Raw genomic sequence first — 23,946 nt, 5'->3', positions numbered from 1 at the left:
CTGTGACACGATTATCATTAGTGATCATGCATCGGGGATGTGTAACAGTACTGTAGGACAATTAATAGAAAAAAAAGGATATATATATATATATATATATATATATATATATATATATATATATATATAAATGTATATATGTAGATGTCTTCAGTCTTTGACAGACTATGGATACCCACATATGTGAAATTTTTGTGGCAGGAGGAGCGCAATCTCCAGTCACATCTCTCCTGAGTCGACATTGTTAAATACCAGTGGCAAGTGAAGTGTATGTTCAGGACGACTGGAAACAAATGCCGAGATAAGCGGAAAGCACATACAGCGCCTAGAATTCCCAAATGGTCACCCATCTGGTACTAACTAGGCTCAACGTTGCTTAACTTTGGTGATTTGATGAGAACCATTGGGTCAATGCGATTATGCCATATATATATATATATATATATATATATATATATATGTTCATTCAGATATTCTTAAATAGCATGGAGTGCTTTTTAATGATCCGTTTTGTAATTTTTCCATTTTTCGAATGGTCATTTTTATGTATTGGTCGAATTTGTGTAGGGAAATTCTGTAGTCGTTTTCATCCATCTGTTTTTTTTTGCAAGTACTTTGAACTGATTTTCTTTAGTCGTCTTTGGGCAGTTTTTGATTACTGTTTCGTTTAAAATCTGGATGCTTTTCTATGCTTCAGTTCAAATTACATTTCCAGTGAATTAAATGTTTTAAATTAAATTAGATCGTTTGTCTAAAATTATGCAGAAAATTTGTCACTAGAAGACAAAATAATTTATTGAGAAAAAAAAGGTAACAAAAAATAAGATACAAAATGTTTACCCGCACCTGCAACTGCTAAATTTGCTCTTTTAGTAAGGTTCAATGGACCTTAAGTAACTATAAAAAAAAAAACCATTAGAGAGAATTTGGAATAGAAGAAGGAAAGAGAGAGAGAGAGAGAGAGAGAGAGAGAGAGAGAGAGAGAGAGAGAGAGAGAGAGAGAGAGAGAGAGAGAAGACACTTACTAAAGCACTTTTTTCAATGGAAGACATTTTATCATTTTACTTGTGGACGGAAATAAGTCAACAGAAGTTACTTATCCTTAACTATCGTCAATATTCCTTTTTTGACTTAGGGTAAACAAATCCATGATAGTCCCTTGTAGATGACGAAAATAAAACCACGAATGTTCAAAGTTCTTTTGGTAATTCCCGTAGTTTCGTCTCTTCAACAGCTGAGTTTCCACCACTTCGCTTGGCAGATTTTACTTTCTTTATCGTGCACACCAAAGTTGACTTTCCAGTTGTAATCCGGCTAAACTTAGCCATACAGCATCTTGACTTCATGTTAGGCCATTAAAACAACTTCTACATTGCTAGAAAAAAAATATTCTGGCTTTTATTCTCCAATACACGAATGTTACTGATATTTATGTCTTTACTGACATGTCATTCTTCGTCGCTTTGTTTATAATCGAGTCACAACATCCGGATAAATCATAACTTTTGCTTGGTTAGCTTATCTCCAAATTTTTTGGATTTTCAACTGTTTTAAAGTCCAGTAAAGACTATTTTTAATTTTTATGTCTTGTTTGATGGAGACAAAGTTCACACGTCCCGTATCAGAGGATGGCAAATCACCAACTGACAAAATATTGCAAATCTTAAAAAAAACAAGCGGGAACTTCCCAAACCAATCAGCGAGTACAATTCAGTAACGTGATACCACCACCACCACCACCACCACCACCACCATCATCATCATCATCATCATCATCATCATCATCATGCCAGAAATAGATAGAAAGAGTAAGAAAGAAGAAGTGGAAAAAGAGAGGAAGAAAGATTAAACAAGAATAAAATTCCAACAAAATGTTTCAAACGCAATTCAATGAAAACTTGCAAGCGTATTGCAGCTATGGCCTCGGTATTTATAAAAAGGGTTAGGGGTAGGAAAGGATGCCATAGAGGTCACAACCAAGAATACATGAAATGAATAACGTTGGAAGTATGTAGATTCTGACTCTATATAATTAAAGACAGACGAATATTGAAGGTTGAGAGCCGATTTTATTTACTACTAACAGTTTGTATTGGAAGAGGCAAAGTGTTCGTAGGATGGAATGTGATTTAACGAAGAATGGATTGTCCGATGGAAATATTTGACAGTTTGTATTACGGTGAAATGTTCGTAGAATGTTTGCAGGTATGAACGCTTTAACAAGGAATGAATGTTCGTAAAACGCTTGTAGGTATGTATGAATTGACAAGGAATGAAGGTTCGTAAAATGTTTGTAGGTATGTATGAATTGACAAGGAATGAATGTTCGTAAACGTAACTTATCTTTTGGACGATGGATGTGGTAGGGGTAGGCTGGTCATCCTGCTGTCGGTGATGCATGTCCTAGCTTGTAACTGGAAAGCGGGTGACTTCTTTCCTCAGCAGCTAGCAGCCCGGCGTCTTCGTCTTCTTTTTCCTCCTCTCATCTGGTTCCCTAAAATCCCTCGTTTTTATAGTGGCAAACCGGCTCCCAGTGACTGTGATATTTGAGGTGTTTATTTTAAGCGTGGAGCTCTGCCATTGGTCGATAACTATTTTGTGGTTATCTTATTTTTTCTTCCCAAGCGGAAGCGATGCGTGGAGCCATGTGTTGTCTCTCATGGGGGATATGTTAACATCCGGTTCGCTGCTAATTCTCATCATGTTCCCACACAGTATAGACAGCAAAACGAAAAAGTGGTAAACAAAACAAAAAAGCAAACAAATATATAACAAATAGATGTTACTAAATGCAACATAAGGTAACATATAACATTTATTGGATTTCTATCAATATTTATTTTTACTTTCCAAGTTTTTTGAGCGATTATCGAGACTCTAACTATGACCGTCTCATATCCGCCATTTTTTTTCTTGTTCTAACGTAACACTCGACATTACTTGTGTTTCAAAGTAAATAAACGTTTTAAATGAAGTTAAAACACAGACAAAAAAAAAAAAAAAAAAAAAAACATCCAGTAGAAGCAGAGTATCTTGCCCTTGGTAACATTTATTTGTTATATATTTGTTTTTGACAACTTTTCATTTTATTGTGCCAAATGCCCCAAAATTAGAATCAGTTAAAACATAAATTTTACTCACTTTAATTTTTACTGAGTATTTTAATTCCAAATGAAATATGGTCATAAAAAATTCTAAAATTGTTTATCATTTTGTAATCAAATTTATATTTAGTTAATAATTAATAATGTAATAATTAAAAATATATTTAAAACAATAACAAACGAAAGCATAAAAATTAAAAAAAAAAGATAATTTTTAAAAAATATTTTCACAATTAAAAACAAAAAATTAAAAATTTCCACTAAAAAAACTGTTTGCTTTTATTATTTGTTAAACAAATTGTTGAGAACAAATTATTCCTCCTCCCCCACCAATCGCAAAAAAAAAATAAAAAAAATAAAAATCTTTTTTTTTTTTATGAACTAAAACTCAATATCTAATTACAAAAATGACGGCCATGACCAAGTGGATACTTTCTATTTTGCCCTCACTTTATATAAATAGATAAATCACGTGTCTTGTGACGTCATTTGTTATGATCACGTGGTCGGTCGAATTGTTGTTGTAATGGCTGCTGCTGATAATGGCGCCTCACCCTCGGGCAGCGGCTATGACGACAACGACGACGACCTTATTGACCCCCAGGCGAGCTCTTCGCCAGATGATGGGGATCGATTATCGACTGACCACGAAATCAATAGTAGCTTCAAATCGATCCCCGATGATGATCTGAAGTCCGATGGAATTCCTCTTGACACACCATGGACATTTTGGTTAGATAAGTGAGTCTTGTTGTTGTTGTGATGATGATGGTTAGACAACTTAATTGTAATTGTGTTTATTATGATAATGATGATGACGACGATCATCATCATTAACTAGTGTATAACAAAAAAGTTTTTTTTTTTTTGCGTATTTTAGAATTCTCCCGTTTTTCTAGTATAAATACTTCGATAACTTTATTTACTTAAAAAATAATATCTCATTTTCGTTTTTTGTGTGATTCTAAAAAGTCCCCCCCCCCACATAATTTTGGTTAGACAAGAGAGTCTTGTTATTATTATGATGATGTTATGGTTAGACACAACTTAATTGCAGTTTGCAGTTGTATTTATTTATTATTATAGTGATAATGACGATCATCATCATCATCATCGTCAGTAACTAGTTTTAAAAAGTTTTTTTTTTTTGCGTATTTTAGAATTTTCTCGTTTTTCTGGCAGAAATATTTCGAAGACTTCATTTTTGCTTTTGTATGATTTAAAAAAAAAAAAAATTCCCTCCATAATTTTCTAAGTCTCAAAACTTTTTCGTCAAAAAAAAAAACATTTGTAAGTTAATTTGGGCATCTTTTTTTTTTTTTTTTACAAACAAAACCAGAAAGGAGTAAAACAAACAAACAAACAAAAACAAAAAGGCAGACCTGAACGAGAATCACCCCCCCCCCCCCATAATTTTAACCGGTATTTTGTAGTTGATATCTCTTAACCTCCTTATGTTAAGAACGGCTTTCGGAATAAACACCCTTAGCTTAGAAAAGTTATCAAAGGCAAGATAAATTACTCTTCTATCTACCTGGGTAATTTATTTAAGGGTTTATTTACTTCGAAACAAAAGTAGTGTAAAGTCTCTTGAGTTAGAACGAAAAAAAAAAAAAAAGGCCATTTTGACCGAAAAAAAAAAAATAAATAAATAAAATAATAGCCGAAATTACCTGGGGAATCAAAATTGCGTAATATCGGGCATATGAAACGAAACACGCGTTGCCCGTTGCGGCTACTGAAAGAGAATCGTCCATTTAACTGGAATTTGAATTAAAAAAATAAATAAAATCGACAGTTTTTTTTTTGTTTTTTTTTTTTCATATTTCGCAATTTTGATTTACCAGGTGATTTCGACCATTATTTCTTTTTTTCGAACGCTCTCTGTCAAAATAGCTAAAAAAAAAAAAAAATATGGCGGTTTCATTACAGCGATTTGGACTCTTGATAATCACTCAAAAATCGAAAATTAAACAAAATAATGCTAGAAATTCATCCAATGAATGCCACTAATCGTGCACAAATATAATGTCCTACCATTTTTATGTATTTTGTTTAATTTTCGAAATTGTAAACCGCCATGTTTCTCTGTTCTAACTCAACAAACGTAACATTATTTTTGTTTCACAGTAAATAAACGCTTAAATGTTTGTTTTACAATCCACAGAGGTACGAAAAAGTTGTTAAAAAAACAAATGTAAAATAAGTTACTTTTTTACCTAACTGGATAAATTTTTAGTGTTTTTATTTAATGTAAAATGTTTATTCAGTTCGAAAAACAATTAATTTTGAGTGCTACCGAAGAACAAAAAAAAGTGGGCGCGATGTCTCTTTGCATCTTTGAAGCCTTAACAATCACTTCAAAATAAAAATAAATTAAAATGATAGAAACCTACCCAAGATATGTTACCGTGACATATTGAGTGGGTTTCTTTCCTACATCATGCATATCTCTGTGGATATAATTAATGACAATGGACTGATGTATCAACCGAGAAGAAGTTCACGTAATCCTGCACTTTACATCACGGATGTTGATTTTGCTGATGACGTTGCGCTGTTATCCGACAACCTCATTAGCGCCAGACATCTTCTCTGGAATCAGCATCAAACTGTACAGGGCTTCACCTGGATGCTACCAAGACTGAGTGCATGCCAATTAACATTCGCGACAATCACAAAATTAAAACCCTCACAAATAACATCCTCAAATGCGCTGAAGACTACGTTTTGATCCCCATCACAAATAACATTCTCAAATGCGTTGATGACTACGCTTTGACCCCACCTGGCATCAATTGAAATGGATGGCTCTCGTCTAGTTCTATCCTACCTTGACAGAGTACAAAATAGGCTTAGTGGGGATGCCCTTTTCTCTTCCCACAAGAGAGGCGTTGCGAGCCTGTCTTTGTTTTATCGTTACTTCCATGGCAAGTGCTCGTATGAGCTCCAATCTCTGGTCCCTCCTCGCCAATCTTTCACGATAAACACCCGTCTAGCTGAAACCACTGTCAAAAATTTTCCCCACTCTTTATCTGTGCCAAAACCAAAACGTAGATTCCATGAGCAAAGCTTCTTTCTTAGAAGTGCACGCCTGTGGAACTCTCTTCCGTCTGCCTGTTTCCTACCTAACTACAACTTGGATGTCCTCAAGTCCAACATAAACAAATTCCTGATGATCCGCCCCCTTAAGTAAGACACTTTATCAAATCTCCAATACTAACGATTACTATGATACTATCCCATTGGTTGCTGTACATGCAATAACCCTTATCCTTGAGTGGCTTCCGGGCCTTGATAAGTGGTGACTACCTTGTAAAAAGAAAAAAAAAAACAAAGTATCTAGGCTCACACATCAGGAACTCTGAGAAAGACTTTAACATTAGAAAAGAGCATGGCATGGACTGCTTGTAACAAAATTGATAAGATCTGGAAATCCAATCTTGCTCGCAAATTCAAAATCCAAGTTTTCCGCGTACTTATTGAGCCAATCCTGCTCTATGGATCTGAAACTTGGACTCTTTCAGCAAAACAACAGCGTCGTTTGAATGGATGTTACACACGTCTTTTGAGAAGAGTGCTCAATCTTTCATGGCGAAATCACCCAACTTTAGAAATGATATATGGAGACTTACCAAGAATATCAACCTCAAATGCTCCGCCGAAGTAGCTCCAGTTCTCTCCAAACTTTACAACAAATACCTTAATGAATCTTGCTTTCCTGACTGCTGGGAAACTGCTTCTGTGGTACCAGTTTTCAAGAATTCTGGCGAAAGAACTGATCCATTAAATTATCGCCCCCCCCCCCATTAGCCTCCTCCCACTTTTCTCCAAAATATTTGAGTCCATAATAAACCAAGCTCTAGTCCATCACCTTACAGATGTGAAACTTCTGACCAACCAACAATATGGATTTAGGCAAGCCCGTTCCACAGCAGATATCCTAACTGTAATCTCTGAACGTATATACTATTCACTGGACAAAGCAGGAGAGGGTAGAGCGGTAGCTCTAGATATATCTAAGGCTTTTGACAGGGTATGGCATGAAAGTCTTCTCAGGAAAATCAGATCATACGGTATCACTGGTAGAATACTCCAAATAATTAAATCTTTCCTAGATAAGAGAAAAATCCAGGTTGTCCTCGACGGTCGTGCATCTAAACAATATGATATAAATGTGGTAGTGCCTCAGGGATCTATCCTTGGACCTTTATTATTCCTAATATTCATAAATGACCTCCCTGACAAAATTGTTTGTGAGATGAGTATATATGCTGATGACACCATGCTCTATAACAGACACAACAGGAAAACAAATGAGCACATATCTAAGAAAATGGCAGAAACACTAGAGGATGACCTCCAATCTGTAGTAGAATGGGGACAAAAATGGATGGTCACATTCAATGCTGCCAAGACTAAACTTGTTTCCTTCAATAATTACAAGAAACCTTCTCCACCACCAATAGCAATGGCCAAAGACTCATTATCTGAAAGTATTTCTTTTAAACTCCTCGGCCTAATGTTCACAGGAAACATGAGTTGGAACAATTACATTAAGAGCATTGCCAGGACCTCTACGAAAAAGGTAGGCTCTCTCTACCAGGCTAGAAAGCTACTAACACCCGAAAGTATACTGTACCTCTAGAAGGCCACCATTTCCCCATGTATGGAGTATTATTGTCATAATTCGGCTGGTCCATCTGCTACTAATCTCTCGCTCCAAGACAAGATTCAAAAGAGAGTCACCAACCTGATAGGCCCTGAACTGTCATCTAAGCTTCAGCCTCTGTCCCATCGACGAATGTTCATCCCTCTGCCTGTTCTACAAGTATTTTAATGGTGAATGCTCCGACGAACTGCAAGCACTTGTACCCCCTCAATGTAAATACTCCAGACAAACCCGACAAGCAGCTAAATCCCACCCCTACACAGTAGAGATGCCTGATGTAAGCGAGCTTTCTACTGCTAGAACTGCTAGACTGGAATTCCCTTCTGGGTCCCTGCTTCCCCAACTGTACTGACATGCAGAAGTTCAAGTGTTATGTGAACCGATATCTTGCTGCCCAACTCCCTACATAGTACCCCTGTGGCTTATGTCCCTAATCGTAGCCCCCTACATCAAAGTGGCAATGTGCCTTGTTTGGGGTGAAAATGTAATTAAAAAAAAAAGTTTGCAAGACGTGTGTTCAGCATTGTGCGACAGATGAACTTTACTATGGAGGCACCCATCATCTCACAATCGATCACGAAAGTTAGCTTTTCAAGAAAGGATACGACGAGATATATTTATCTCCAAGGAAGATCTTTTGGGTGCTATGACAGGGAATACTGGAAGAGTGTAGTGAGTTCTATCTTGGCTGAGGCCGCATGATGATGATGATTCTAGCAGTATTTTGTATAGTTTTTTAGTTTTAATTAATTTTCAGAACTTTGAATTTTACGAGTCTACTCACAACTATTTTTCTTGTTCTCACATAAACGCTAGACACTTTGATTTTTCGAACAGATTAAACGTTTTAAAGTGAGTAAAACTATTAAAAAAATTTCTAGATAGGTAAAAGAGTAACTTTTTTTTTTACATAGGCACCACCACTTATCAAGGCCAAGAGGCCACTCGAGGATAAGGGTTATGGAATGTACAGTAGAAATTGGACAATATAGTAATTGTTAGCTATGGAAATTCGGTAAATTTGTTAACTTATATAGAACGGCTCATCAAAAACTTGTTTACGTTAGACTTGAAGACAACCATATTGTAGTCAGCTAGAAAGCAGGAAAACGGAAAACAATTCCGTAGGTTTGCAGTTCTAAGAAAGAAGCTTTGTTCATGGAATCTACGTTTAGGTTTAGGTACAGATGAAGATTACTATATTGTCCAATTTCTAATGTACACTCTTTAACTGTTATCCTTGAGTGGCCTCTTGGCCTTGATAATGTGGTGATGCCTATGTAAATAAAAACAAAAACAAAAAAAACACATAAATGAACTTATTCAAGCATGGTATACATAACCTGTTGACCTCACAGAATAAAATACAATAGTCATGATTAGATGATAGACAACTATTACGAAGATATTTATTTTCTGCTTCAAACAGAAAATAAATAGTATTGCCGAGGGGTTTATAAAAGTAATTTTCTTTTCTGAAAAGAAAAGAAAATTACTTTTACATTTGGACATGTGCAATTAAAAAGGGAGTCATTGTACTTTATTCTGTGATGTCAGCAGGTTAAGTGATTTTAATGGAAGGGCCTTCTATTCACGTTGGCCACGCTTGAATAAGTTCACATGAATGTTTCCGTACATTTTATTTTATTTCTGTCGGTTGTGGTCTTTAATTATTTTTACCATTACTGTTTCTATTTCATTTCCAATTGCTCCTTAGTTTCTAATTGATTTTTTTATATCTTTTCTTGGCGCTTTATGTATAATTTAAAAGATAAGACATAATCAATGAGATTTCATTTGGGATTTTGCTTACCCATTTGTTTAACGAGCCAATTACTACATTAAATTCATTATAGGGAGGGCACTTGTTTACCATAACAGCATTCTGTTCACTTATGTGTGCGCTTATTAACATGCTAGAATAGTATCCATACTTGGGTGGGTTGATAATTCAATTATCAATAAATCAAACATTTGATGATCGAAAAAAAAAAAAAAAAAAAACTTTATGTAAATTAAGGTTTCAAAAATCAGTCCAGAATGATGGAATTCGTAAGTGTTGAGAAATAATGCTAAATTAAAAAAAAAAAAAATCACGAATCAATTTATTTTATGGTTTCTACTGATTTTTTTGTCAATTCTAATAAAGTACAATGCTAACTAAATTATGCAGTCGGAATTACCTGAATATTACTGAATTATTAAAAAAACAACTTTAATCATGGTAGCAGGTGAAAAATTGCCGCCAACTTATTTAAATCAAAACGGGAAAATTACCTCCTTTTTGAACTCTCTTGTGTCTTGCGATCATTTTCATCAAATTCTATTTTTATTTTCTTCAATAATTAATTTTCTACCTGATCGATTTTCTTAATTTTTGGATATAATCATCTTAAGAATACGAGGAATATGTAGATACCATTGTTTTCATGTGAAATTCAGTATTACGATTTCCGAAATTTCGTCCCAATAGTGTAGAAGCGCCCTTTTGTTTATTAAATTTTTATTGACTCCGAAGATTCTATTATTGGCACTGGTTACCCCAATATTTTTCTAATCAGAATTCGTTCTAGAAGGATATCGCGGATTACGGGAGGGACCACATGACAGTCGTTAACATCCTAAATGAAAGTGATTTCTGTAGGCATGAAGTCACTTGATGTAAGGAGGACCCAGAAAACAGCAATTCTTCCCTCTTTGTCAGGAAACATTGCTCCTGGAATGTAAGGACTAAAGGACAAAATAATTTTTGAAACCTTAATTGCAATAACCCTTATCCCTGAGTGGCTTCCGGGCCTTGATAAGTGGTGATCACTGTGTAAAAAAAAAAGAAAAAAAAAAAGAAAAAGGGAAGCGAGAGTTATAGGGCTGCCAAAAGTAAACCCATGATCCACTTTCTACTCTCCTTATGCTAAGTTTCCAGTGATCATAATTGTGGGTAATTGGTTATTTATTTGCTTCCCCGCTGAGCAAATTAGGCACAAGGCCATTTTTAATGTGAAGAGTGAGGAGAAGGAACTGGATAGTGACAATTGGTATGAAGGGTTTCCCCTACATTGACCAAAACTGATTGCCACAGGAGCAATGGTCTTATATGTGGGGTTGCCCCACATATAACTTTGATTGCAGCATCTGCCGGAACAGATACTACACTTTGAACTTTGACATCCTGGGCCAGCCTGGACTTGGCGATAAGACCGCCGTGTGGATAATTGACTATGTCCATTTGCTACTGTTAATGATCTTATCTGATGTTTTTTTTTTCTTTCCGTGTGCCTAGTTTTCTTTTTGCTGCCTAGTCTTAGGTCTCTGTAAGTCTTGATATATCGCTTGCTTCTTTTGATATGCCCAAACTAGCAAAGACAGATTGCCTTTATTAGGACATCAATTTTTGGAATCGCCAATTTTTATATAAATCCCAATCCAAAAAATTCCAAAACAGAACAGCCAAAGTTTTCTTTATATTTTTTACATCTAAGAAGATAAAATAAGGAGACATTTTTTTCCTTGACCCCAAAATGAACATTTCCTTAATTTTTGAGATGAGGATTGGTTATTTGTGTTATCTGGAATCTTTGGACTTCTGTTCTCATTTTGAGTGTCATTTGCATAATGTTTCAGTCGACATCAACTCCGACCTTCTTCATGTCTATCTTGTCAAATTCTGGAATGTTTCTGACCTTCTTCATGTCTATCTTGTTAAATTCTGGAATGTTTCTGTTAGACTCAGGAATGTTGATGGAATTTGGATTAGAAACGACTAAAGCGTTGTGCAAATGACACTCAAAGTGAACAGTAGTTCAAAGATCCCAAAATGAACATTTTTTTTTTTTTTAGGATATTAATATTACCTACATCATATTAGTAATAGGAGAAGAAAGAGTGTGATTGCAGATTTGGGATCTTTCTCTTTATATTTTGTTTTTCATTGATTCTTAAGTCATTTTTTTTTTTTTGTTTGATCACATAGGGTTGGTTTCCAGCAACAACCAGCGCTTTCCTACTAAAGCCAACAGAGTCTACGCCATTGTGAAAATGGCGTGTTCCGTGTTGATTGCAATACATTGCTGATCCTCTGCAGTTCTAGGAGGTCATCTTACCTAGGCTTTGCTTTCTCTTTTTGAGAAGAGATTAGTTTTTTGCTAATCGTCTGAGGTGCTCTTAATGGGGAATACAGAGCTACCCTGGCATTTAAAAAAATTTTTTGCCAGAATACTCCTCCTTTTATTTTTTATTTTTGCCAAAATACTCCTCCTCCTCTGGAGCGCTAGCACTTCAATCTCACTTTCCTATCATGTAGATGTATCTTCCCACTGTGGGAGAGAGATAAATGCCATTATGTTGTTTGTGTGTTTCTTTGTTATAAAATGTTAAATTTCTTAACAAAAAGATTAAACATTTTTTTTTTTTTTTACAAAGGGGTTACCATATATCGAGGCCCAGAGGCCACTGAAGAATAAGGGTTAATGTGTGTATTATAGTCATTGGAACAGTTGCGTAATAATTGTTTGTAGAAGAAATTTGGTATGAAATTTACGAGGACGATTGAATAAAAACTTGTTTATGTTGGACTTGAAGACAATGATATTGTAGTCACCTGAAAAGCAGACCAGCGGAACAGAGTTTCACAGATGGGCAGTTCTAGGAAAGAAGCTTTGTTTATAGAATCCATGTTTAAGTTTAGGCACCGATAGAGAGTGGGGGAATTTATTGATAATGATTTTGGCTAGATAAGTGTTTTTTGTGAAGGATTGGTGAGAGGAGACCATAGATTAGAGCTCTGCCAAACACTTAAAAATAGTGATAGAGCAGGGACAAGCTTGCAACGTCTCTTCTGTGGAAAATAGGTTGCAGAGAAGAAAAACAAAAAAAAAAAATAGATTTCATTTTAGATCTGTGATTCTTAAAAATTTAGTTTCTTTGCAAATGTAAACACAACAATTTTTTTTTTTTTGTCAGGTCTGTACCTGGGGCCAGTGTTGCTGAATATAAACATTGCCTTAAAAAGATATACACTGTAACAACTGTCCAGGTGAGTTGTAAAAACCGATAAATATTGGTATTAATTCATAACACATATCTAAAGAAATGGCAGAAACACTAGAGGATGACCTCCAATCTGTAGTGGAATGGGGACAAAAATGGATGGTCACGTTCAATGCCGCCAAGACTAAACTAGTTTCATTCAATAATTACAAGAAACCTTCTCTACCACCTATAGCAATGGCCAACGACTCTTTATCTGAGAATACATCTTTCAAACTCCTTGGCCTAACGTTCACAGGAAACATGAGTTGGAACAATTACATTGAAAGCATTGCCAGGGCCGCTGCAAGGAAGGTGGGCTCTCTCTACCGTGCTAGAAAACTATTAACACCCGAAAGTATCCTGTACCTCTATAAGGCAACCATTCGCCCATGTATGGAGTATTGCTGTCATATTTGGGCTGGTGCATCGGCTACTAGTCTCTCGCTCCTTGACAAGGTTCAAAAGAGAGTTGCAAATCTGATAGGCCCTGAACTGGCATCTAAGCTTCAGCCTCTGTCCCATCGACGAAACGTTGCATCCCTCTGCCTGTTCTACAAGTATTTTAATGCTGAATGCTCTAACGAACTGCAAGCAGTATTAACACTCTCGACAGACCCAACAGGCTGCAAAATCCCACCCCCACACTGTAGAGATCCCTACATGTAAAAGATCTTTCTACTCCAGTAGTTTCTTCTCCAGAACCGCTAGACTTTGGAATTTCATTCCAAGTCCCTGCTTCCCCAACTCTACTGACGTGCAGAAGTTCAAGTGCAACGTGAACCAACATCTTGTTGCCCAAATCTCTACATAGTACCCCAGTAGTTGTTGCCCCTAATAGTAGCCCCCTACACCAAAGTGGCAGTGTGCCTTGTTTGGGGTGAAAATGTAATTGTATTGGAATCAGGAAGAATATTGAAATCGTCCCATCACTAGCAATAGGAAAAAAAAAACTTTTCTGAAAAAAATTTTTTCGTCGTGACAAAAATAGCACTTAATTTTTTTTTAACTTTTAAAAAAAAAAACAGAAAAAAATTAAATATTTTCTTTGAAAAGAAAAAGCAAATATTTGATTTTCGTTCATGATTATTTCCATATTTTTTTTTTTTAAACATTTATTGAAAAAGAAATTGAAGATATTTTTCTTATAAAAATTGTCTTTCAATTTGTTTCAATTTGTTAAAAAAAATTTTAAGATCCTTTTCTCAACAAAAAAATTTATTTGGAAGATTTGTTGAAAAAAAAAAATTGAAGATACTTTTCTCAGAAAAAAAAATTTCTTTGAAAAATTTGTTGAATAAAAAAATTGAAGATACTTTTCTCAGAAAAAATAATTTCTTTGAAAGATTTGTTGAAAAAAAAAATTGAAGATACTTTGCTTGGAAAAAAAATTTCTTTCATATAATTAAACTTACAGTATGTCTTATCTCCTTGAGTTAAATTTTTCTTTTCACCATTTTGAATTTATTATCTGGCAGTGTTCATGCTGGCTTTTTCCAGCAACTTTTCCAGCTGCTTACCGTAAACTACTGGAAAATGCTGATGTGACTGTGGGTCAAGTTCTAGATCAGTACCTAAATATTAAACAATACAAGTAATTAAGATGTCAGCTAAAATATATGATCCACATATGTATTTTGTTTACTTAACGTTCAAACAAAATATTCTTATCCTCAGGTGTAGGTCAGAATTTTATTTGTATTTTCAAATACAGTTGACTTAATTTCCTTCCAAAATCTCTGCTGGTGCTACCAGATGAGGCTATCTGAAGATATTGGCTTCCTGAGACGAAATGCACCTAACATTGATGCTTTTTGTTTTTCTACTTCCTTTTGCAAAACTTAATTATGTTCTGCAAAACCAAAACCAAAAACAACAACCCACCTTTTCCTTCTCCCCATTTCCTCTTTCCTATCTCCCCCACTTCCTGACTGGTTTCCTAACTTGAAATGTACCAAACATTAATACTGTAACACTTTTCCACCTCCCATTGCACAACTCATTCATGTTCTGCAGGGTAAGGAACACTATAAATCAACCTAACCAAACACTACAAACTAGTGATTGAAGATACAAAGAGCTTGAAGAATAAAAACTTCTACAAAATAACTGGATGCAACATGAATACTATTACTAAAATAACTGGATTCGCCATTAAATAACCCGAAAAGGGTTGATATGCCATCAAACAAAACAACCAAATCAAACCAAAATCTCTGAACATCAAATGCCACTAGAGTCTAGGATGTCCTTGAGATGATTTTATCCCTGTTGTCTAAGGTGTATAGTCCTGTGTTCTCTGCAGTTCTAGGATGTTTATCATCTCAGGCTTTATCTTTTCACCCTTTGATGAGGTGTTTATTGCTAATCATCTTAGGCATACTGGGCCTGCTTGGGCAGTTTTTATAGGCCAATAGTTTGCCTGAGTAGGTTTTGCTAATACCAAGCCAAGGATACGTCTGTGACAATCAGTTCGGCAGAGTTTTGATCATTTTTGAATTGGTGATGACCTTGCATATGTCAGGCTGACTTATAGTTCTGCGCAGTTCTAGGAGGTTCACTCTCTCAGGCTTTACTTTTTTTCTTTGATAAAGGATTATCTTATTGCTAAGCACCCGAGACAGCAATGAGACTGCTCAGGCATTTATTGACTGCTAGAATGTACACGTCTTTTGTGTGCTGCATTTTCACTTCCTACCCACCTGCATGGACATCTAACTCTCCCAACTTATACATGTATATCCAGCTTCTTTCAACAACAAATTTCATTAGGTTAAAATTTTATTACTTGTACATGATAAGGCTCCAAATTTGAGGGGGGGGGCAATCCTTTTCATCTTTGTTAGTACATGTTAATGAAGCACACAAAATTATCTTGCCTTTGGTAACATTTATTTGTTGCATATTTTTTGTACAAGATTTTTGCTCCGTTGATGTCACTACAAAATGCCGCTTCTAAATCATTAATGCTTTTAGTGAACAACACATCGTTTCTGTAAACATACATTTATATATATACATATGTGTGTCTGTGTGCTCTTATTCTAGTGTGCTATCTTTTCCAGTCCTGACCTTGTGTTGTAGAATAGATGGATGAAATTTCATTCTAACATTAAAAGCAACTTTATTAATCATCTCTACTAGTCTATAACATAAAAGCGAAAATGTATGTTAGTGTGCACGCTTTTTTTGTATGCCTGGTAAAAGATTTTTGGAGGGGAGTTCGGGGGGGGGTTACTGTTTCTTACAACTTTTTATATATTTTCTAGATTATAATATCTCCAATTTACGAAAGGAGCTCATTTGTTTTTTGTTTGAGCAACTTTTATTTTATAAAATTCCCGCTATTCTACCTTCTCGCGTGTTTGTTCATGTTTTTTGTAAGTATTCGGAGAGTGTTTCCCTGGCACTCTTCCCAGGGACGTCCAGAAAGCAATGAGCTTTGATCAATGTGGGGAAAACCCGTCATATCAGACAATTGCTATTTATTTGGACACTCCCCTTTTTATGGGGAGCTGGTTTTTTTCCAACATTTTGGGGAAATAAACAAATACACAGAAACTGGCTTACAGCCAAAGTTAAGTGCGTGATGTTTGACATCCTGTGTCAACTCATTCACTTTACTTTTTAATCGCTTAATTTCAACCATTCTCACTTACTGCCCTCTTAGTGTCGCTGTAAGATGTCACGTTTTGTTTCCCTTTCTTTTCCGACTTCACCTCAAGGCTTCGGGTTCGAGCCTGCTTTTCTTTTTTCTCAACACACTGACAAACACCTGGGCAATGTCGGACACCTCTGTTAGTCTATATATATAAAAGCGAAAATGTATACTTTTTTTTTTATTTTTTATTTTTCTTCCTTTGAAGATTGTAATGCCGGGTATGGGGCAGCCAAACCAGCTGCCAACATTGCCCCGCTTTTTTATTGAAACCAACCGAGAGCTCTTTTTAGTATCCTCGCTGTTCCCTTAAGTGCAATTGTCTGAATCTCTTTTGCACTTGGTTCACCAGGAATATTAGTTAGGTAGGACTACATGTATGTATGTATGTGTGTTCGCTTTTTCTGTATGTCAACAAAAGGCTTTTTTCAGAGAAGCAGTCGCTCGCTTCACAACTTTTTATATCACATATAAATCATAATATCTCACAGTTAACAATGAAGCTTGCCTGTCTATTTAATTTGCTCGATTTCGGGAAGATAAATATTCAATATTTGTCGCTCGCCGGATGTGGGTTAGTCTTTTTCCTATAACATCTTGGGGGGAAAAAAAAGCGTTCAGCAGTAAATGAATACTATCCCGCAACAAACTTGACCTCATTAACTCATTAAAACGGGCACCTGCTAAATCCAAGTAATTAAATAAATTCAAACGTGTTTCCGTTAGCATCTCGCGGTGGGGCAATGGTTAACGTCGCACGTTTTTTTTTTTCGCACTTTAATTTACAACTTTGACTCAACGGTTTGGGTTCGATCCTCATACTTACTTTTTTTTTTAACCCCCCCCCCTCCTCCAAACACCCAGGTAATGCCAGGTACCCCTCGCTAGTCTATTATATAATGAGCAAAATAGGTGCGAGCGTTTGTGTATGTCCATGAAAGGCTTTTTGGGTGGGGGCTCTTGCATCAGTTAGAAGTTAGTTTTTGCATACTTCGTAGATCGTAATATCTCACATTTGCAAACGGACATCATATCTATCTCTTTTTTGATCGAGTTAAACAAAACTCCCACCATGCAATCGTATCAGCTGTTTGTTTGTCTTTTCCATATAAACCGGGTGTTTGGAGTGGGTAGATCAAAACAACCCTGTTAAAAAAAAAAAAACGTATTTGGAGGTGTAAAAGAAAAAAAAAAAAGTTTTAGTAGAAAGGTAGGCTTGAACCCTGAACCTTTGACGCGGAGGTGGAAAGGAAATGGAAAAAAAAAACCCTGCGACCTAACCATCTCGACCACAGGAATAGATGAATTGATAAGTGTTAAGTTGACGTTTATAAAGCGAAATTAATTGCATTAATGTTCTAAAGTTACATTTAAATAACAATTTTCCATTGTGCGGAGTTTCTTTTTGCCTTCTCGATTTGAAGTTGATTTTTTAAATTGATGTGAACACTAGGATACTTTAATTAAAAGTCAAATGTGAACAAGTAAAATTATAGAGGAATAAAAGGTAAGTCAAATGAGGTATAAGTTGTTTAAACAGTTACGTTCAATTTAGCTTTAATTTGTGGTTTCTTGAAAAATAACAAGTGCAGACTTTCTTTTTGGCGCCAATGTACATCAAATCCGTTGCCAATGTCGCTGGAAAAACAGTGGGATCATTCTACTGCTCGAGTAGATATCTCACTACCAATACACTTCTCTATACCTGTATAAGAGGCAAGTATGTCCTTGGATGGAGTACTGTTGCCACATCTCAGCAGGAGCTGCTCAAAGCACTCTATCCCACCTTGACAGAGTTCAAAATAGACTTTGTAGCCTAGTAGGGGATGCCCTTTTCTCTTCCTTACAACTTCTTTCTACAAGAAACATTGTAAGCCTATCCCTGCTCTGTCATTATTTTCATGGCAAGTGCTCATCTGAGCTCCAATTTATATTATCCCCCTTGCCAAACTTTCATCAAAAATACTCGTCCAGCTGAAACTACTATCAATAATTTCCTCCATTCTATTTCTGCTTAAACCTAAATGTAGATTCTATAAGCAAAGCTTCTTTCTTAGAACAACACGCCTGTGAAACTCTCTTTTGTTTTCCTGCTTTCCATCTGACTACAATATGGTCGTCTTCAAGTCCAACATAAACAAGATCTTGATAAACTGTCCCCTTAACTACTCCAATTTACCAAATTACCATACACTCATTAACTCTTATCCTCAAGTGGTCTACGGGCCTTGATAAGAGGTGACTCCTTTGTAAAAAAAAAAAAATTAAGATCCACATCTGTATTTTCATTTATTTAGCTTTGAATAATACGTCCTTTTTATTCTCAAATATGAGTTAGAACAGGAGTTTCCAAAGTTTTCGAATGGGGAGCCGTATTGCTGACTTTTTACAACTACACAGGCCAAAATAAAAACATTAACTGATCATGTCTTGCTCATTAGCTTTGCTTTTTAGTGAAACTGGTTCTCCCGAACCTCATTCTTTTAATCATTTTTTGAACAAAAAGAAGAACCGTCACACTATTTTCACATATTTCTGCTTTTAAAAGTTTTCTTGAATATTTTTACATTTTCCATAAAAATACCACGGGCCAGATTAAAGATTTTGGCGGTCTGTATATGGCCCGTGGGCCATAGTTTGGAGACCCCCTGGGTTAGAATATTATTCTGTATATTTTCAAATATAGTTGACTTAATTTCTTTTCCAAATCTCTGGGTCCTGGATATGACCTTAAACTATATCCAGTGGTGAGGCCCCAGCTTGCGGGCTTTGGGGAGTGTGGAGCCACCCTTCAATTACCATTGCTCCCAGGTCCACTCTGACCCAGAGTGGTAGTACCTGTTAGGGTCCCAACTATGGGTTAAATAGAAACTGATTTGAAAACATCAAATATATTCTATTAAAAAAATTTTTCTTCAAAATTTTTGGTTTCGGCATTAAATAACCCAAAAAGGGTTGATATGCCGTAAAACAAAAACAACCAACCAACTAAATCTCTGAAAACAAGCATTTGTCAATAGGCTTTTAATCATGCGCCTCACTCAGCTGTGCCATGATGCGGACTCCTGTAGTATAGAATCGTCCACCTTTGCTTGTTACTCAAAATAGTGATTAACGGTACAAACTGGGTATGCCAGCTTCGAATTTAGTTCATTTCACGGAAAAAGTTTCATATTTAATCAATACTTGACCTTGAATCTAAACTCCCAGAGAGAAGATAAATAAAATAGTTTGGTTTCTGCAGTGCAATGTTATATATGTGTGAAAGTTGGGATCGCACTAATGATATCCTAACGTATACCTGAGGATAAAAAGATGTGTTGAAAGCCAAATTATTGAATATATGTACATGCTGCAAGGACCCGTGACACAGTGGTTAGAGTATTTGGTAAATCAATTGTAAAAAGTGATATTCTCATGAAGGTTGAAGATTCAATTCTCAGTGTGGCCAACCGAAAAATATAATTGCAAATTACTTAGGACCTCTATCGAGTTATGGCTGATGGAACAAGAGCATACTACCCCCATGAAGTAAATAAAGGGTTCTGTTCGAAATTCCATCCAAATTCCCAAATTCGACAGAAATATTCCTGAGTTCGATAAGACCCGAAGAAGATTTTAGGTTGCATCGACCAAAACGTGAATATCACACAAAGATGAGAACAGTTGTCCGATGAATATATATAATGCGAATGTACATTGGGTCGTATATTTTTACCAGACATGTTAATTACCTCTATTGTTTTTAATATTATCTATATTTCTTTTTATTTGGCTGTTTGTTCGTTCCACTTTTTCTGAGAAACTACTGGACCGATCTGTATAAAGTTTTGTATGAACCGTTGCTATGATAAGTTGTAGACAACTAAATATTATGGTATCTGTTATACTTGCCTTCCTTGAACAGAGGAATTTACACCGATTAGCACTATAAATAGCGCTAGTAATTCCAACACCTGTGAGAGAGATGCAACTGTACTTCAACTGCTAGCCGAGTGCCCAGCAGATATACACGCTTTCCTATCTTTGTACATTATTGTTAATACACTTGTTCCTTTACCGAACCTCGACTTGATTGTTCTTATTTTCACCGTTGTTCCACGATACAAAAGTATCCATTCGATGCACAGTTAGGGATTAATAGAGATTAGTCACCCCTATACCACATTTATTCTAGAAGTTTTCTTAGAAACCACTGGACCAATCTGGCTGAAATTTTGTAAGGATCTTTGCTATGATAAGGTGCAGTGAATTAAGTATTGTGGTATCCGCTTGATACACACTAAGGGATTAGTATTAAATGAAAAAAATGAGCACAAATTTAAGCATAATTAACCATCAATTTGGCATGAAGCAGTCATTCTGAGTCAACGGGCCATAACTTTTGCTTGTCTTTAATCTGCAAAAATCTAGCTCTATATATTTTCAAATATAATGGATTTAATTTGGGTTCAAAATATTTCTAAAAAAAAAAAATCAAAAGCCTCCTGCCCTAACCCTAACCTGCCATGTTTCTCAACTATAATACGAACTCATTTAAGAGATTTAAATTAGCAAGAAACATTAATATGTAAACCAATAATCAACACTTGTTACGTCATCTCTCAATCAATTGGGGAGAGAGAGGTTCTGATACTCTGCATGTTACAATCCATACAATAATCTTTATATAAAGAGCAAAGGTCTGCATGCCCAGCTAAAACTTGAAAAATGCATAACAAACATCCGCAAAGTTGCTATTTTTTTAATCGGCATAATCCTCTGATGTATATCTATAAAAATGAAATTGTGTGTGTGTGTCGGTCTGTGTCCATTTCCCTACCAAACTACTCTGTCGATTTTCAGTCTACAGACTTGAGATTTAACATCAGGGGTACTGAGATTTGGGAAAATCTTTTTAATCGGTTTTCAGACAGAAATTTGGCTGTCAAGGGGTCAAAGTTCAATGATTTTACCTTTGCACCCTCTACTAAACTCCTCTACCAATTTTGGGTCTAAACACTTGAAATTTTAGATGTAGGTTACTTGGACATGGATCCAACTACCAACTTTTTAATTTGATTTAAACCCGAAACAATAAATTTTAAGGGGTCAAAATTAGGGTCAAAGTTAAAAAAAATTTGACCTTTGTGGTCTCTACCAAATTACTCAGCCAATTTTTGGTTTAAATATTTGAAATTTTACATAAAGTGTATTCAGACACAGGACAAACTTTTTGATCAGTTTTTGGGTGAAAATTTGGCTGTCAAGGGGTTAAAGTTCAAATGATTTGACCTTTGCCGTCTCTAGCAAACTATTCAGCCAATTTTGGGTCTAAACATTTGAAAGTTTACATAAAGAGTATTCAGACATGCAGCAAGCTTTTTAATCAGTTTTTGGGTGAAAATTTGGCTGCCAAGAGGTCAAAGTTGAAAGAGTTGACCTTTGCAGACTCTACCAAACTTCTCTGCCAATTTTGGGTCTAAACACATGAAATTTTAGATGTAGGTTACCTAGATATGAGTCAAACTTTTTAATATATATATATATATATATATATATATATACATATGCACATAAAGTTATGAACAGTACATAGGGTCTGAGGAAAGCCGGGCTGAACTGCTAGTCTAAAATTAAAAAAAAAAAAAGATTTATTATTTGAAAGTCAAAAGGCCATTTTTATCAGTTAATGTAATCAAAATATGCAGGCATCTTTTAATGTTATCATGTAAAGGGAAGAAAATTTGATTTGATTACAGAGTTATTTCCTTTACACTGACTCAAGTTATGTCCATAAAGAGGCTGGGCAAAGTCAAAAGAGGGGGTGTCGAGGGAAGGAGGGGGAGAAAGCGATAGAAGTTATGTTACACTTTTTCCTCCAGGCAATGCCAGGTAACTGTGTTCTGTGTAAAATAAAACCATCCCTGTTTTTTAGGGTTGTTTTATAGGTTGCTTTTTAGGGTTACTTTATAGGTTAGGACTCGGATAGATATATGCACGGGCTTAGAGTCTATATTGGTAGCACGCTCTGTTTAACTAGAGAGTAACGTCTTGAATCGGATGACCAGGCTTGTATGTTTTTTTTTTTTTGTTTTTTTTACATGGGGGTCACCACTTATCAAGGCTCAGAGGCCACTCGAGGATAAGGGTTTATGGGTATACATTAGTCATTGTGCTTTTAGCGTAGTAAACAGTGGGAATTTTGTAACTTGGATTACTTAGGGGGACGGTTCAATAAGAACTTGTTCACGTTGGACTTGAAGACAATCAGATTGTAGTCAGCTGGAAAGCAGGCAAACGGGATAGAATTCCACAGGCGAATAGTTCTAAGAAAGAAGCCCTGTTCATGGAATCTACGTTTAGGTGTAGGCACAGATAAAGAGTGTAGGAAATTGTTGATAGTGGTTCTGGCTAGATGAGTGTTTTTTATGAAAGTCTGGCGAGGGGGGACCATAGATTGAAGTTCAGATGAGCATCTGCCATGAAAATAACGATAAAGCAGGGACATGCTCGCTACGTCTCTTCTGTGGGAAAGAGGTTGCAGGGTTTTGATTAGCCTTTCATCACTCTGTTTGTTACTTATATTTTCTCTACTGTTCTCCCTCGAGTCAGGATTGTCCCCTAATCGATCATGTCTCTGATAGTATAGATGCAGCACTCTCCTTGGATAGTAACGCCCAAGCTCTCAAAGACTTTAAGCATACCATAAAAATTGGCTTGGTTTTTCAGGTTGCACAGATGCAGCTGGACAATTTGTCTATAACCCATTCCCTCACACAGGCAATAATGTTCCCAACCCGCCTTCCAGCTTCACTTCTAGACCTATTCATCACCACAGTACCTGAGGATTATGTGACTAATGCCCTGAGTCTACTTGGAAATGCAGACCACCTAGTGGTATCAGTTGACATCGCACAAATCTAAACCCCAAGGTGAGGCGCCATTGCTTAAAACAACAAGGTACTATAAAAGGACTGACTGGGAAGCCATCAGAAAACACATCAAAGATGCTCTATAGATGAATATCTTCTCTTTTCCTACTGAACAGTGTGCCAATGAGACAACTGAATGGTGCAAAACGGGAATTGAAGCACATGTTCCCACGCGGAAGTATTATAACAAGCCCCACTCACCCCCATGGTTTACTACAGATTGTGCAGCTGACATTGCACAAAGACAGCATGCATTCCACCGGTTCGTATGTCAAATACAAATAGGTAAAAATTTGTAGATGCTAGAAATCATTGTAAGAGAGAAATAGCGACAGCCAAAAGAAACTATGCTGAAATAACCAGAGAACACAAAATCGCAAAAGATAGGAACTCATGATTTCTGGAAAATCTATAATAGTGTAGTGAAGAAAGGGCAATCAGTAATTCACCCACTATCCAGCAACCAGAAGGTCGCATGCATGGCAACCAAGAAGGCAGAACTGCTTGACCGGCAATTCTCCTCCAATTCTACCTAAGAGCCAACAAACAACTCCTTCCCAAATTTCCCTATGC

At 36.0% G+C, this 23,946-nt stretch overlaps 1 protein-coding gene and 1 pseudogene across 2 annotated transcripts in view; one reads left to right on the top strand and one right to left on the bottom strand.

The window, feature by feature from the left end:
* Nucleotides 1-313: 313 nt before the first annotated feature.
* LOC145252930 (5S ribosomal RNA) lies at nt 314-430 on the bottom strand (annotated as a pseudogene).
* Nucleotides 431-3,591: 3,161 nt separating this feature from the next.
* LOC145252543 (eukaryotic translation initiation factor 4E type 3-like) overlaps nt 3,592-23,946 on the top strand; it is a 40,224-nt gene continuing 19,869 nt past the window's right edge. For both annotated transcript variants that reach the window (XM_080112092.1, XM_080112093.1), the window contains exons 1-2: nt 3,592-3,845; nt 12,736-12,808. In XM_080112092.1, the coding sequence (XP_079968218.1) occupies nt 3,631-3,845; nt 12,736-12,808 (288 nt within the window). In that variant the 5' untranslated portion in view covers nt 3,592-3,630. The remainder of the gene's footprint in view (nt 3,846-12,735; nt 12,809-23,946) is intronic.

This window comes from Euprymna scolopes, chromosome 29 (assembly GCF_053919585.1).
Source record: "Euprymna scolopes isolate OS-2025 chromosome 29, ASM5391958v1, whole genome shotgun sequence".
Taxonomy (NCBI): Eukaryota; Metazoa; Mollusca; class Cephalopoda; order Sepiida; family Sepiolidae; genus Euprymna; species Euprymna scolopes.
The sequence above is the reverse complement of the archived record's forward strand: the minus strand, read 5'-3'. Positions and strand labels throughout refer to the sequence as shown.